This window comes from Canis lupus, chromosome 3 (genome assembly GCF_003254725.2).
Source record: "Canis lupus dingo isolate Sandy chromosome 3, ASM325472v2, whole genome shotgun sequence".
Classification (NCBI taxonomy): domain Eukaryota; kingdom Metazoa; phylum Chordata; class Mammalia; order Carnivora; family Canidae; genus Canis; species Canis lupus.
In genome coordinates this window covers 73,593,299-73,605,343 of record NC_064245.1, presented here as the reverse complement: position 1 = coordinate 73,605,343, position 12,045 = coordinate 73,593,299, and the positions used below count along the sequence as shown (strand labels likewise).

The window sequence follows — 12,045 nt, the reverse complement described above, 5'->3', positions numbered from 1 at the left end:
AGGTTGAAAAGCCAGGAGAGAAGGGAAGACCAACCTATTCAGGCCCAGGAGGGTTCTGGTGGAGGTGATAATTTTAACTAAGAGGAAGATATCACTTCCATAATGCTTTAGAAGGGAAGGAGATAATTGTGAGTGGTGGTGCAATTATGTTAAATTTGTGTTTAGATGGGTTTTTGGTATAGGCTAGTGTGTGTTTTGGACATAAAAGGGATTACTCGTAAGGTGCCTGGGTGGCTCGGTTGGTTGAGCATCTGACTCTTGATTTCAGTTCAGGTTGTGATCTTGGGGTCCTGGGATCAAGCCCCGCATGAGGCTTCATACTCAGTGGGAGTCTGCTCTAGATTCTCTCTCTCTCCTTTTGCCCCTCCCTCCATCTCTCTCTCCTTCTCGCTCTCTCTAAAATAAATAAATCTTTTATAAAAAATTTAGATACAGGGGCACCCGGGTGGCTCAGATGGTTAAGCATCTACCTTCATCTCAGGTTGTAATCTCCTGGTCCTGAGATGGAGCCCTACAGTGGGCTCCTGGCTCAGTGGGGAGCCTACTTCTCCCTTCTCTGTCTCTGTCTCTCCCCCTGCTTATTCTCTCTCTCTCTCTCTCACTCTGTATCTGTCTCAAATAAATAAATAGATAAATCTTTAAAAATATTAAAAATAAAAAGGACTACTCAGACTTTTAATTCGGTTTAAATAATTACTGTTCAATGTATTAAGGTTATAAATTCAAAAATGCAATTTCCTAGACTTTATATCCATTTCACAAATCTTACTCTATTTGAGTCTAGCAAAATTGAACAGGCACTTTCAAGAGGTTTTTGATGGATGGTCGGTCCTTTTTACCAACATAAATATGTTCAAATATTTTAAAACTGTGTCTATATAAATGCAATATATTCTGTTTTCTTTTTTAAGCACCTCATTTGTCTACTCAAACAAAACCTTGCTGAGTGTATAGGAAGTATTATAAACCTATTAAATTAAATTATAGAGTGAAACTGAGGACCTGTTGGATGTTATAATACAATGTATAAACATAGGATGATTTCAACTTAAAATCAGAAATCTAATCATTCAATTATTCACTTAGTTTTTTTTTTTAAGTTTCACTCTCTTAGTGCAGAAAAGACAAAATATGCATTAAAATATTAATAGCATGATTTTGACGCTTTAAATCTTTGTACATTTAATTTTAAATATTCCCAGAATGGAATAATGCATACTTCACCAAGGAGAAAATTACTGGGAAATAACTGAAGCTATTTTCAAGCAAGTATTTTGACAGAACTGCAGGCAGCCAGAGCAATTTCCATCTTCTTGAACATCACACTGAGCCCCTTTTTAGAGCAGCTCTGTCATGAGTAACAAAACTTAAAAATGAGTTTGATCTCACAGATATGAGCAATGGACAGTACCTGTTTCTTGATCTACTCAAGAAAATAAGACAACCAGGTGGATCTTTGCTCTTTTACAACAGGTACTTATGTTTCCATTTGAATGTTAAAGACCTTCAAATTCTATGGAATGCTAACATTTGTACATTCCTTTTCTATCTAATGATACATGTAAAGACGATAGGCTAAAATAAATGTATTTTCCATCTAATGTTAAAGACCTTTAAATGGGATGCCAGATACGTACATATATTTTCTATTTAAAGAAATTTGAACTTTATGGAATCCTGCATTCTTCATATTCTTGGGACCACACAACAATTGCAGATGTTTATGATCTTCAATTGAGTTCTGGCTACCCTTCTTCATCAACCCAAGTCTGATTCACTCTTGTGAAATGAGTTCATCCTTCTGAGAGTTTATGAGGGGGGATGGGAAGTTAAGAGAGTTCCCATCCAGTGGCCCCTGTTTTCTCTGCAAATTAGTATGTGAAGCTGTCTGTTAAAGGCGGTGGGGGTTACATGGGATGAGGATGAGAAAAAAAGTTTTAAAATAATCATACTTGATCATGAAAGATCTGAATAGATCATGCTGCCTACTTTATAGACTCATAAGTGTGTGACATTAAAGCCATTTAAAGTGGAGATAAGGGGATCCTGGGTGGCTCAGTCAGTTAAGTGTCTGCTCACAGCTCAGGTCATGATCCTGGAGTCCTAGGTTTGAGCCCCACATCTCTCCCTCTGCCTACTGCTCCCCCTACTTGTACACTTTCTCTCTCCCTCTAAAAAATAAATAAAACCTTTTAAAAAAATAAAGTGGAGACTACTCAAGATGAGAATTCATGTTGAACAGTTTAGATGGTTTTTATATTAAATGTACACATTTAGTCATTTGAGTATTTGCCATTGATAGCAAATATTCTTTGCAGCTGATCACGAGGTCACAGCTCAATGTCAAAGGAGTTTTATTAATAAAGCAATTGAAGTAGTCATTTATACTGCAGAAAAGTTCTAGACTCATTTAACATTTATTTTCATTTGCTAGTCAATTACCAGCTGTCAGAGCATATTAAGTATTATAAATTTGAGTCAGAAGCTGTCACCCCTAAGTGTATTAACTTTCCCTAGTCACATAGGTAGTGATTTGTCCTGTGAAAGAATGATATTAATCACCAACTTACATCTGTCTTCATGATGGTATAAAATTGCCACTGGCTTCCATTGCAGAAGTGAAGTAAATCAACGTAGACACCAAAAATGAAAGCAGACAGTCATGAATCATGAGTATTTCCATTCATGTTAACAAGCTCCTCATTGTTTCCAGATAGAAATAAATGTCAGCCAACTTTCAAAGCTTTTTGCTTCTTAGTGTTAAAAAAATAGTTTTATTATTAATATTAATAATTATTATTAGTACTAGTTAACATTGGTGAAGTATTTATTATGTGCCAGACACTATGCTCAAAGCTTTATATGAATTATTTTTTTTAATATTCACAATAATTGTGTGAAGTTATTGGTTCTTATATTTATGGTTCTTATACTACCATTTGTCTCATTTTGTAATGAGTAAATGATGGCTTGAAAGACTTAAATAACTTACCCCAAATGACAGAGCCTGGAGTCAAGCCCAGGTGATTTAATTCCATAACCTTTTCTCTTGACAGTATTCTACACTGATGGTTGGTGTTTGATATTTAATAGGTGAATCAGTTAAGAATTTGGGCACAAATAACTAGAATCCAACATAGACTAGCTTACCAAATAGCAACTTATTTTTTCTCACTTAACAGAAAGAATGAAGACAGTCAACTACTCAAACATTGCTTTAGTAGCTCAACAGTAGCAGGACCAGTGACTCTATGCTTCCTTGGCCTTTCCCTCATGGCCACAAAAATGGCTGCTTCAGTTTCAAGCATCATATTCACATTCAGGGCAGAAAAAAAGGATGGTGGGAAGAGTTGGTACTGGCCATAAGTGTATAGTTTATCATGAAAGCAAAAGCCTTCTCATTTATTTCTCATTGGCCCAAACTCTTTGACATGACCACCCTCATCTGCAAAGGTAGAAGGCAGCAGGGAGTAGGGGGGGTCTGACTGATAGACAACCTTGGGTCAAAAGTTATAGAAGCTACAAACTCTGTAGGAATATTTCACTGAACTTCTTTCTGTTTTTGGAGGAAAGAGCTGTGATTTTCCAGTACCTAATGTATTACTCCTAATGTAATCTTGCCTCATTTTCTTTCTTTTTTTATTTTTATAATTTTTTTTATTGGTATTCAATCTGCCAACATATAGAATAACACCCAGTGCTCATCCCGTCAAGTGCCCACCTCAGTGCCTGTCACCTAGTCACCCCCAAACCCCTTCCACCTCCCCTTCCACCACCCCTAGTTAGCTTCCCAGAGTTAGGAGTCTTTCATGTTCTGTCTCCCTTTCTGATATTTCCCACTCATTTTTTCTCCTTTCCCCTTTATTCCCTTTCACTATTTTTTATATTCCGCAAATGAATGAGACCATATAATGTTTGTCCTTCTCCGATTGACTTATTTCACTCAGCATAATACCCTCCAGTTCCATCCATGTCAAAGCAAATGGTGGGTATTTGTCATTTCTAGTGGCTGAGGAATATTCCATTGTATACATAGACCACATCTTCTTTATCCTTTCATCTTTTGATGGACACCGAGGCTCCTTCCACAGTTTGGCTATTGTGGACATTGCTGCTAGAAACATCGGGTTGCCTCATTTTCTAGACTATATTCCTAGATAATAAGGGAAAGCTATAGTTCCACTAACTGAGTCAGGGCTCAGCAGTTGCAAGTAACAGAAACTATTATATACTTAAGAAAATGGATGAATTTCAATCATTTATTCAACAAATAAATGTACTAAGCACTCATTATGTGCCATGTCCTTGTCTAGGCTCTGGAGATACATCAGGGAACAAAATATTTAAAAAAGAAACAGACTCTGCAGCAATCTTATGGAACCCAAAGATAGGAAGGCAGTAGGGCCTTAAGAAGGACAGGAAGCAGGGGCTGAGAAGCTGTCAGGGATTTAGCAGCTTCTCTGAGCGTACACCTTTCATTCTACTCACTCTGATTTCTCTTCATCCTTAGTTGGCATGTTGGATTGAATATGGTCACCCTACATTGCCTGAGTTTTCATCTTCTAGTCAGGCAACCAGCTTAAGCTGAACTGGTCTCTCAATCTCCATCCAAATACTTAGGCAGAAGAATTTGAATCCACGGAGCCCAGGGACAGTGAGAGAGACAGTTACAGGGGTCATTGTGAGTGGAGTGGACACCTTGAACGGTGTCTGCCTCAGGGCGCCTGGGTGGCTCAGTCGTTGAGCATCTGACTCTTGATTTCGGCTCAGGTCATGATCTCAGGGTCATGAGATGAAGCCCAGTGTCAGGCTCCACACTCAGCATGGAGTCTGTTTAAAACTATCCCTCTGCTCCCTCCTCAACCCCTCTCAAAGAAGTAAATAAACCTTAAAAAAAATGTCTACCTCAAAAGTGTACCTGTTTTGCTCTCCCCATCCCCCAGCTCATTGGTGCTTTTCTAGACACTTCTTTACCTGACATCCCAGAGCTCCCTCCTATCACCTCAGAGATCTGAAAGTTACCTCTACCTGGAAGAGAATATTTGTTTAGTTGTGTCAGAGTTGCCAGAGTTTTGAACTTCTTCAAATCACTTTGTGCCCTAATGTATTAAATGGTTTCCCCCTGAAGCCTGGTCCCTCTCTTCCAGACAAGGGGACATATGGGTCTTTGTTAACATCAAACTCCCTTCCTCTCACTTCAAGCTGAGCCAGTTGAAGCCAACACCACTACTAAACAATTTTGTTCCAAAGTACACATTGAAACTGTGGGTTGGTGTATTCTTTTATGGCCCTTATAAACTTTAAGCCAGGGAGATATGGTTACTGGTAACTTCTTTAAAAACCTTTTTGTTTCGAACCAATGAGTGTTTTTTCATTCCTGCATGTACTGAATTGCTAACCTTCTGCTAATCTGTTTTCCTACAGACTGTGGATTCACCTTCACCTGGAGGGGGATGGGCAGGCTGGGGCTCCTGGGGCAAATCTCTGCTCTCATCAGCATCTGCTACAGTCGGTAAGAATTATATGTTGCATTTGAGTGGATGAAGTTCAAAAGCCTAATAATAGCATTTGACATTTTGATCATACCATGTACTGATAGAGCTTACCATTAGCCTGTGAGATAAGAAGAGCAATCATTTTTAGTGCTTGCCATTCCAAGTGCTTCACATATATTGATACATTTGTTCCTCAAAATATCCCTAGAAAGAGGTATTTTTGTTTTGTCCATTTTAGAGGTAAAGAAGGTGAATCACAGAGAGGGTAAGACTTTGTCCAAAGTCAGAAGTAGCTGGGCTGGGCAGCCCCGGTAGCTTAGCGGTTTAGCGCCGCCTTCAGCTTGGGGCCAGATCCTGGAGACCAGGGATCCAGTCCCACGTCAGGCTCCCTGCATGGAGCCTGCTTTTCCCTCTCCTGTGTCTCTGCCTCTCTCCCTCTCTCTCTGTCTCATGAATAAATAAAATATTAAAAAAAAAAAAGTAGCTGGGCTGAGATTTGAACCAAGTAATATAGATTTAACCACTATATTATATTGCATCTTAAAATATAAGATTTGGGCTCTTCTATCCTTAAAGTTTTGTATTTATCCTCCCCCCTGAATGTTTAAAAATATACAACTAACCTACTTCTTGCAAGGATTTGAGGTATTTCAATAACATATGCAGGTATGAAGGATATAGCATATATATCCCAAGGCTGATAGAGTTACTATAATTGAGCATTGACCTTGACTCTGAGCTTCTTGGCTGCCAGTAGATAATCAATTTTTCATGGAATGATAGCCCAAAACTTAGTTTATCTAGATAAATTGCTTTTCCTGGTGTTAAATTTTTGGAGTCATTTCTTGTATTGTCTCTGTATATACAAAGAGAAAATATATTGGACAATGTCTTCATCGGTATGGGTTTGTCAAAATATTCATCGTGTGACGATTTCTCATGTGCATTCTTTTTAAGAACTGAAGGTGTAACATCAACATGTCTAAGCTAATTTAGCAAAGGCATTTCATCTTGAAGGTGGAGAGCAAGGAGCAGGACAGGGGAAGCCCCGGGTAACATAGCTGTCAGGTCATCTGAGTCAGGTGTTCTCACGGTGTAGCCCATGGCTGTTAGTCCTAAAAGCGGAAGGGATAGGAAGCCAAAGGTCCTTTGCCCCACTCCAATGGACTGTGGTTCCAGTTTAAGGGCCAGATGTCTAATCTGATAGAACTTAGACTGCCTACAAGAATAGGTAGACTACATTCCTCTACCTCATGACTGGAATATCAGGGAACTCTGGCAAGAAGGAGATGGTGGTCAGATAAATGTTGGTCTTTGAGGAGACCCTGGAGAGCAGATTCTTTCTGTTGCTTATTGAAGGGGCCAGGTGTGCTGTGGATACTACATACGCAGATGGAAAAACCAGCCAAGTTAAAGTAGAGGGGCCTGTTTTGTTTTCTGATCAGGATAGAGTCTCTTCAGGAGACTGAAGACAGGTGCCTGGAGGCATCTTGCTTCCTAAGGAAAACATTTGAGCTTTTAATGGCTCTCACATGGATCTTGCCCCAGGACGGCATATAAAAGTGACATGCTTTCTGACCCCAAAGCTAAAACTGCGGGGTTCCAAAAGTTTTTGACACTTGATAAGCCATAGAACAGTAAATAATATGGTTACCAAATTATACAGCTCTCCTCATGGTTTAGGTCATAAAACATCAAGTATTCTGGGGGCTTCTAGCAGTACAAATCATGTCCAGAGCTGCCCTGCCCTTATAATGAATTCGGTGCTTTGAAAGTTTCTATTATAGGAAGGATTTACTTTCTCATTAAAATTTTAAATATAAGCTCCTTCCACAGTAGACTCTGAAACCAGCTGCCCCGTGGGTAGCAGTTCAGGTGTTTTTGCTACGCGTACAGGTGCCCCTACCTGTACCTGTTCTGCTGCCAGCTGGTGTGTTTGCTGTTGTGTCTCGCCAGTCAGCAGCTATGTCTACTCCTTTGACTTTGAGCTTCACTGGATCCTTACAGAGTTTTCCACCCACCGATGGACAGCTTGCCTGTTAAATTTACCGTCCATTATCTTCTTAGGTGTCCTGTTGTAATCTGACCTTTGCACAAATAGAGCTGAGTGCAGCTGTGGTCCAGTGGACTGCGTTCCAGGGCCTCTGGGTTTTGTTACCTGGTTCAAGTGCAACCAGTAGATGATGCTTGCTTTAGTGCTTAAAAAGCAGGCTGTGATTCCTGTGGCAGGTCCCACCTCATACTGGTGGGACATTTCATCTTTTAATCTGATCTGAAGTCAGTGTATTTAACCTGTAGCCTGGGCTTGTATTTGCTGTTACTCTTGAAGTTTCCCTGTGTCTAAGGCACCATGAAGATGAGAAATGCTTGGACCTTGTTAATGTTGCAGCCGCTTAAAATCTCTGGTGATTCTCTTCTGGCTTTGTGCAGTAATTGATCTGGAAAAGCCTAGAGAGAGAGAATTGTCGTGGACCAGCAGGATCCTTGTGCCGCTCACTGTTGCCACTTTCCCTTCTGTGGTTGGTGCAGATACAGTTTTTCTGAGACTATATGACATTTGCACATCACCCCATAAACTATCAGAATGAAGTTCAATATAACCTCTTATATTCATTGCTACTGCTGTACACAGTATTAATTGCCACAAATTAAGAGGCTTAAAATGATATGCGTTGATTATCTCAGTTTCTGTGGGTCAGGAGCTCAGGGAGGGGGTAGCTGGGCTGTTTGCTGAGTGACCTTGCCGGGCTGAAATCAGTCAGCTGGCTGTGTCCTCGTGTGATATCCAGGGTTATCTTTTGAAGTTATCCAAGTTGTTGGCGAAATTCAATTCCTTGAGGTTGTAGGGTTGACACCCCCATTTTCTTGCTGGTTATTGGCCAGGGGTCACTCTCAGCTCCTACAAGCTGCCTTATTCAAAGCCAACAGGGTAATGTCACCCAGGTTTCCAATCTCTCCCTTCAGGAAGAGCCTCAGCCCTTTGAAAGATTGTTTGATAAATCAGCCCCACCTAGGATGATCTCCTTTGATGAACTCAAATTCAACGGATTAAGGACCTTACTTAACTGAAAAGTCCCTTCACCTTTGCCATATAACGTCACCTAATCCCGGGAGTGAAATCTCATCTTTTCCACAGTTTTGCCCATGCTCAAAGAGGGAGGGGAATGACCCAGAAACTGTAGGTCACTCTCTTGAAACTACCTAGCACACTTCTGTTTTCTGTTCGAAGTCTTCCTCAGTTATATGACTAAGTCCGGAAACCTATTATTTTTTATGGCTCTAGCTACATGCTGGGGTGTTTAGATGCATTTAAATCTTGTTTGCATCCACAAGGTACAAAGGTCACATAAAGGGGCTCAAAGACATTTTGAAATGCTGATGCCTATTCTAAGAATCCTATTAGACAAATTGGAGCTATCTTTAGAAAAGCAGAGCCAGGGGGCACCTGGGTGGCTCAGTGGTTGAGTGTCTGCCTTTGGCTCGGGTCGTTGTGATCCCGGGGTCCTGGGATCGAGTCCCACATCACACTCCCTGCGGGGAACCTGCTTCTACCTCTGCTTATGTCTCTGCCTCTCTCTGTGTCTCTCATGAATAAGTAAATAAAATATTTTTTTAAAAAAGAAAAATAGAAAAGCAGAGCTGAAACCTGTTCCTGGTTGTCACAACCCCAATGAATGCCAAAGCAATAATCCTGAATACCATCCCTAAGTTGCTCTGAAGGCATATTTTGGAGATTTCTGGTAAAGACATGGTATCATGCCTATCCATGGTAACAGTAACTAAATTAATAGTAATATGTACTTTAACACTGGGTAAGTATTTCTCTGTGGACATGAGAGAGAACTACAACATGTAGCATCGGGAAAGGCTGAAGTTATGGGTTCCGAGGCTGGAAATGGGCAATCGTAATGGCTGGGAATTTGACTCCCAAAACATAATAGGGATCACTAGCATCCCACAAATGGAGGGGTGCCATAGCTAGGCTCACGGTCTGAAACAGAGGGTCGGAATAGGGCTTAAAAAGCTATGGGTGCCATCCTGGATTGTCATCTACATCAAGCTGCTGCCTAGGGATTGAGAGAAGCAAGCCAGACACACTTTTATGTACAACCATAATATCTGCCTAAGACTTTGCAGTGCTAATAGGTTATTATCACAGGGCAAAGAAACATATTGGAAAACAGAGCACTCACAGCGATAGATGAGCTCTTGAAAGTTTATAAATTGCCTGTGGAAAGTAAAGAAAGAAAATAACTGCATATTCCATTGCAATTGATTCCCACTTGGAAACCTCTTGTCACCCCCAGGGTAAATCCAGTTGCAGACAGGAGTGCAAAACACATAGTCGGTAACAAAACACAGAGCTGTCATTGAACACTAGAAACAGAAACCAATACTTCTTACACTTGTTGAAAAACTGCAGTCACAGTAGTTTGAACTGTGCATAGTTAGCAAGAGAGTACTTGGAATTGAAACATTTGGATTGAGAGTGGTTCTCTCTTGGAAAGGGCACTGGACCCAAGGAGTCACAAAGACCTGAGCCCCGGTCCTCACTGCTACTAACCTGTGATCACAGAGGTTGGTCACTAACTAGCAACACCATGCACCTAACCTCTCTCAGACTCAGATTCCTTATTTGGAAAAGTGTGGGTGGGGGAACTTGAGAAATTCTAAGATTCCTTCCAATTTCCTGTAATGTGATGATTCCATAGTCTATGGCTATATATAGGAGGAGAAAGATATTTATAACCCCATACTAAGTGGGAAAATACAAGAAGCTGATTGACTTCTTGCTACTCCTTTTATATTTTGTCTTTTGCCTCACTACTTTGACCCAAAGGTTAAGGGAAAAACAAGAAAAAGTGACCTCCCCAATGCTTATATAAAATCAAAGAGTTCTCAGCCAACAACTATTTTTGGAGATACTGTAACTCTTGCATTAGCTTCATCTGCAGCTACACTGTCATCACATTCTAAGAAAACTTGATCACCTGCCACCCCTGCCTTTAGACAAGTTCATAAAATGAAATTAAAATGGTTATTATTTTAGATCCAGGCAGAAAGCGTAAAAAAAATTATTATTTTCACAATCATTTCAAAATGATACTGTGAGAACCAGATGTGATTTCCTGCCAGCATCTTAGAGACCTGACTTATTCCTAGACTATATTGCTAAGCTAAGGGATAGATAACCTGACAATCAACGTGAAAGTCGACAATGCTGAAACATACATGAATATACCAAGGTAAAGATTCTTCTATAGAAGAATAGAGCAAGTTCTTTCTAGATACCACAAATGTCCTGAATGTTTAGTTTTTTTTTAATTTTTAAATTTCTTTTGTAAAGATTTTATTTATTCATGAGAGACAGAGGGGGGGTGGGGCAGACACAAGCAGAGGGAGAAGCAGGCTCCATCAGGGAACCTGATGGTGGGACTCGATCCCGGGACTCCAGGATCACACCCTGGGCCTGAAGGCAGACGCTCAACTGCTGAGCCACCCAGGCATCCCAGTTTGTTTGTTGTTTTTAATTCTAGTTTTGACAGTTTTATAAGTCTAAACACCCTATATAGGACTACCTGAGAGGGGAGAGGTGTATCTGATGTCTATATTTATCTTTTCAAAATTACCAGTCTTCCTGTTTCCCACCCTCTTCCAAGTTACACAGTTTTCCCCTTCTGCACATTTTAATGAAACCCTTCTACCAGCACTGTCAGAAATAATGACAGCATTTTATTCCAGAGAATGGCAAACTTGTCAAAATCATACTACAATGAGAACTCTTAAAGGGACAAATCACTATCGATATCACATGGATTCATTTTTTTTTTTATGGATTCATTTTTGAAGGTGACATCACTGATGATGTGAAAATTCTCAAGAATTGTCAATACAAAAGATTACAGGATTATAGGTTGGTGCATGGAATTTGTTCACGATCATTTATAATCTATGAATAAGACCCAGGAGTTAGTGAATCTCTCTCTCTCTTTTTTTTTTTTTTTTTTTTTTTTTAGTTAATGAATCTCTGATGGCCAGGCATACGCTCTCAGTTCAGAGACTCTTGTCAAATTTTTTAAAATTTTATTTATTTATTCATGAGAGACACAATGAAACAGAGGCAGAGACACAGGCAGAGGGAGAAGCAGGCTCCCTGCAGGGAGCCCAATATGGGACTCGATCCCAGGACTCCGGAATTATGCCCTGAGCCAAAGGCTGATGCTCAACCGCTGAGCCACCCAGGCACCCCATCAATTTTGAACCTAAAAAAAAGTGACTATCTGATTACAGAGTGGACACCAACCCTCATTATGGAGAGAGAAGATTTTTCCAGAAGAAAGTTTGAATGCCTCCTCTTTTTGCTGCACTGACGTTTGCTTTAGCTGAGTGAAGCAACATCATCAGTGTGTTTTTCTAAACAATGACTCCTCACAACTTTTTATACTATCTTCAATTCCTTGATAGGAGTCTGAGATGAAGCAGGTATTTCCAAACTATCGTATTTCTCAAAAACTCACCCAGAGTGTAAATTGATGCAACTTTCAGAAAA

The 12,045-nt window shown here is 40.2% G+C and overlaps 1 protein-coding gene across 3 annotated transcripts in view; it reads left to right on the top strand.

The window, feature by feature from the left end:
- FAM114A1 (family with sequence similarity 114 member A1) overlaps positions 1-12,045 on the top strand; it is a 70,180-nt gene that overhangs the window by 16,083 nt on the left and 42,052 nt on the right. For all 3 annotated transcript variants that reach the window (XM_035714514.2, XM_025437332.3, XM_035714513.2), the window contains exon 3: positions 5,425-5,512. In XM_035714514.2, the coding sequence (XP_035570407.2) occupies positions 5,425-5,512 (88 nt within the window). The remainder of the gene's footprint in view (positions 1-5,424; positions 5,513-12,045) is intronic.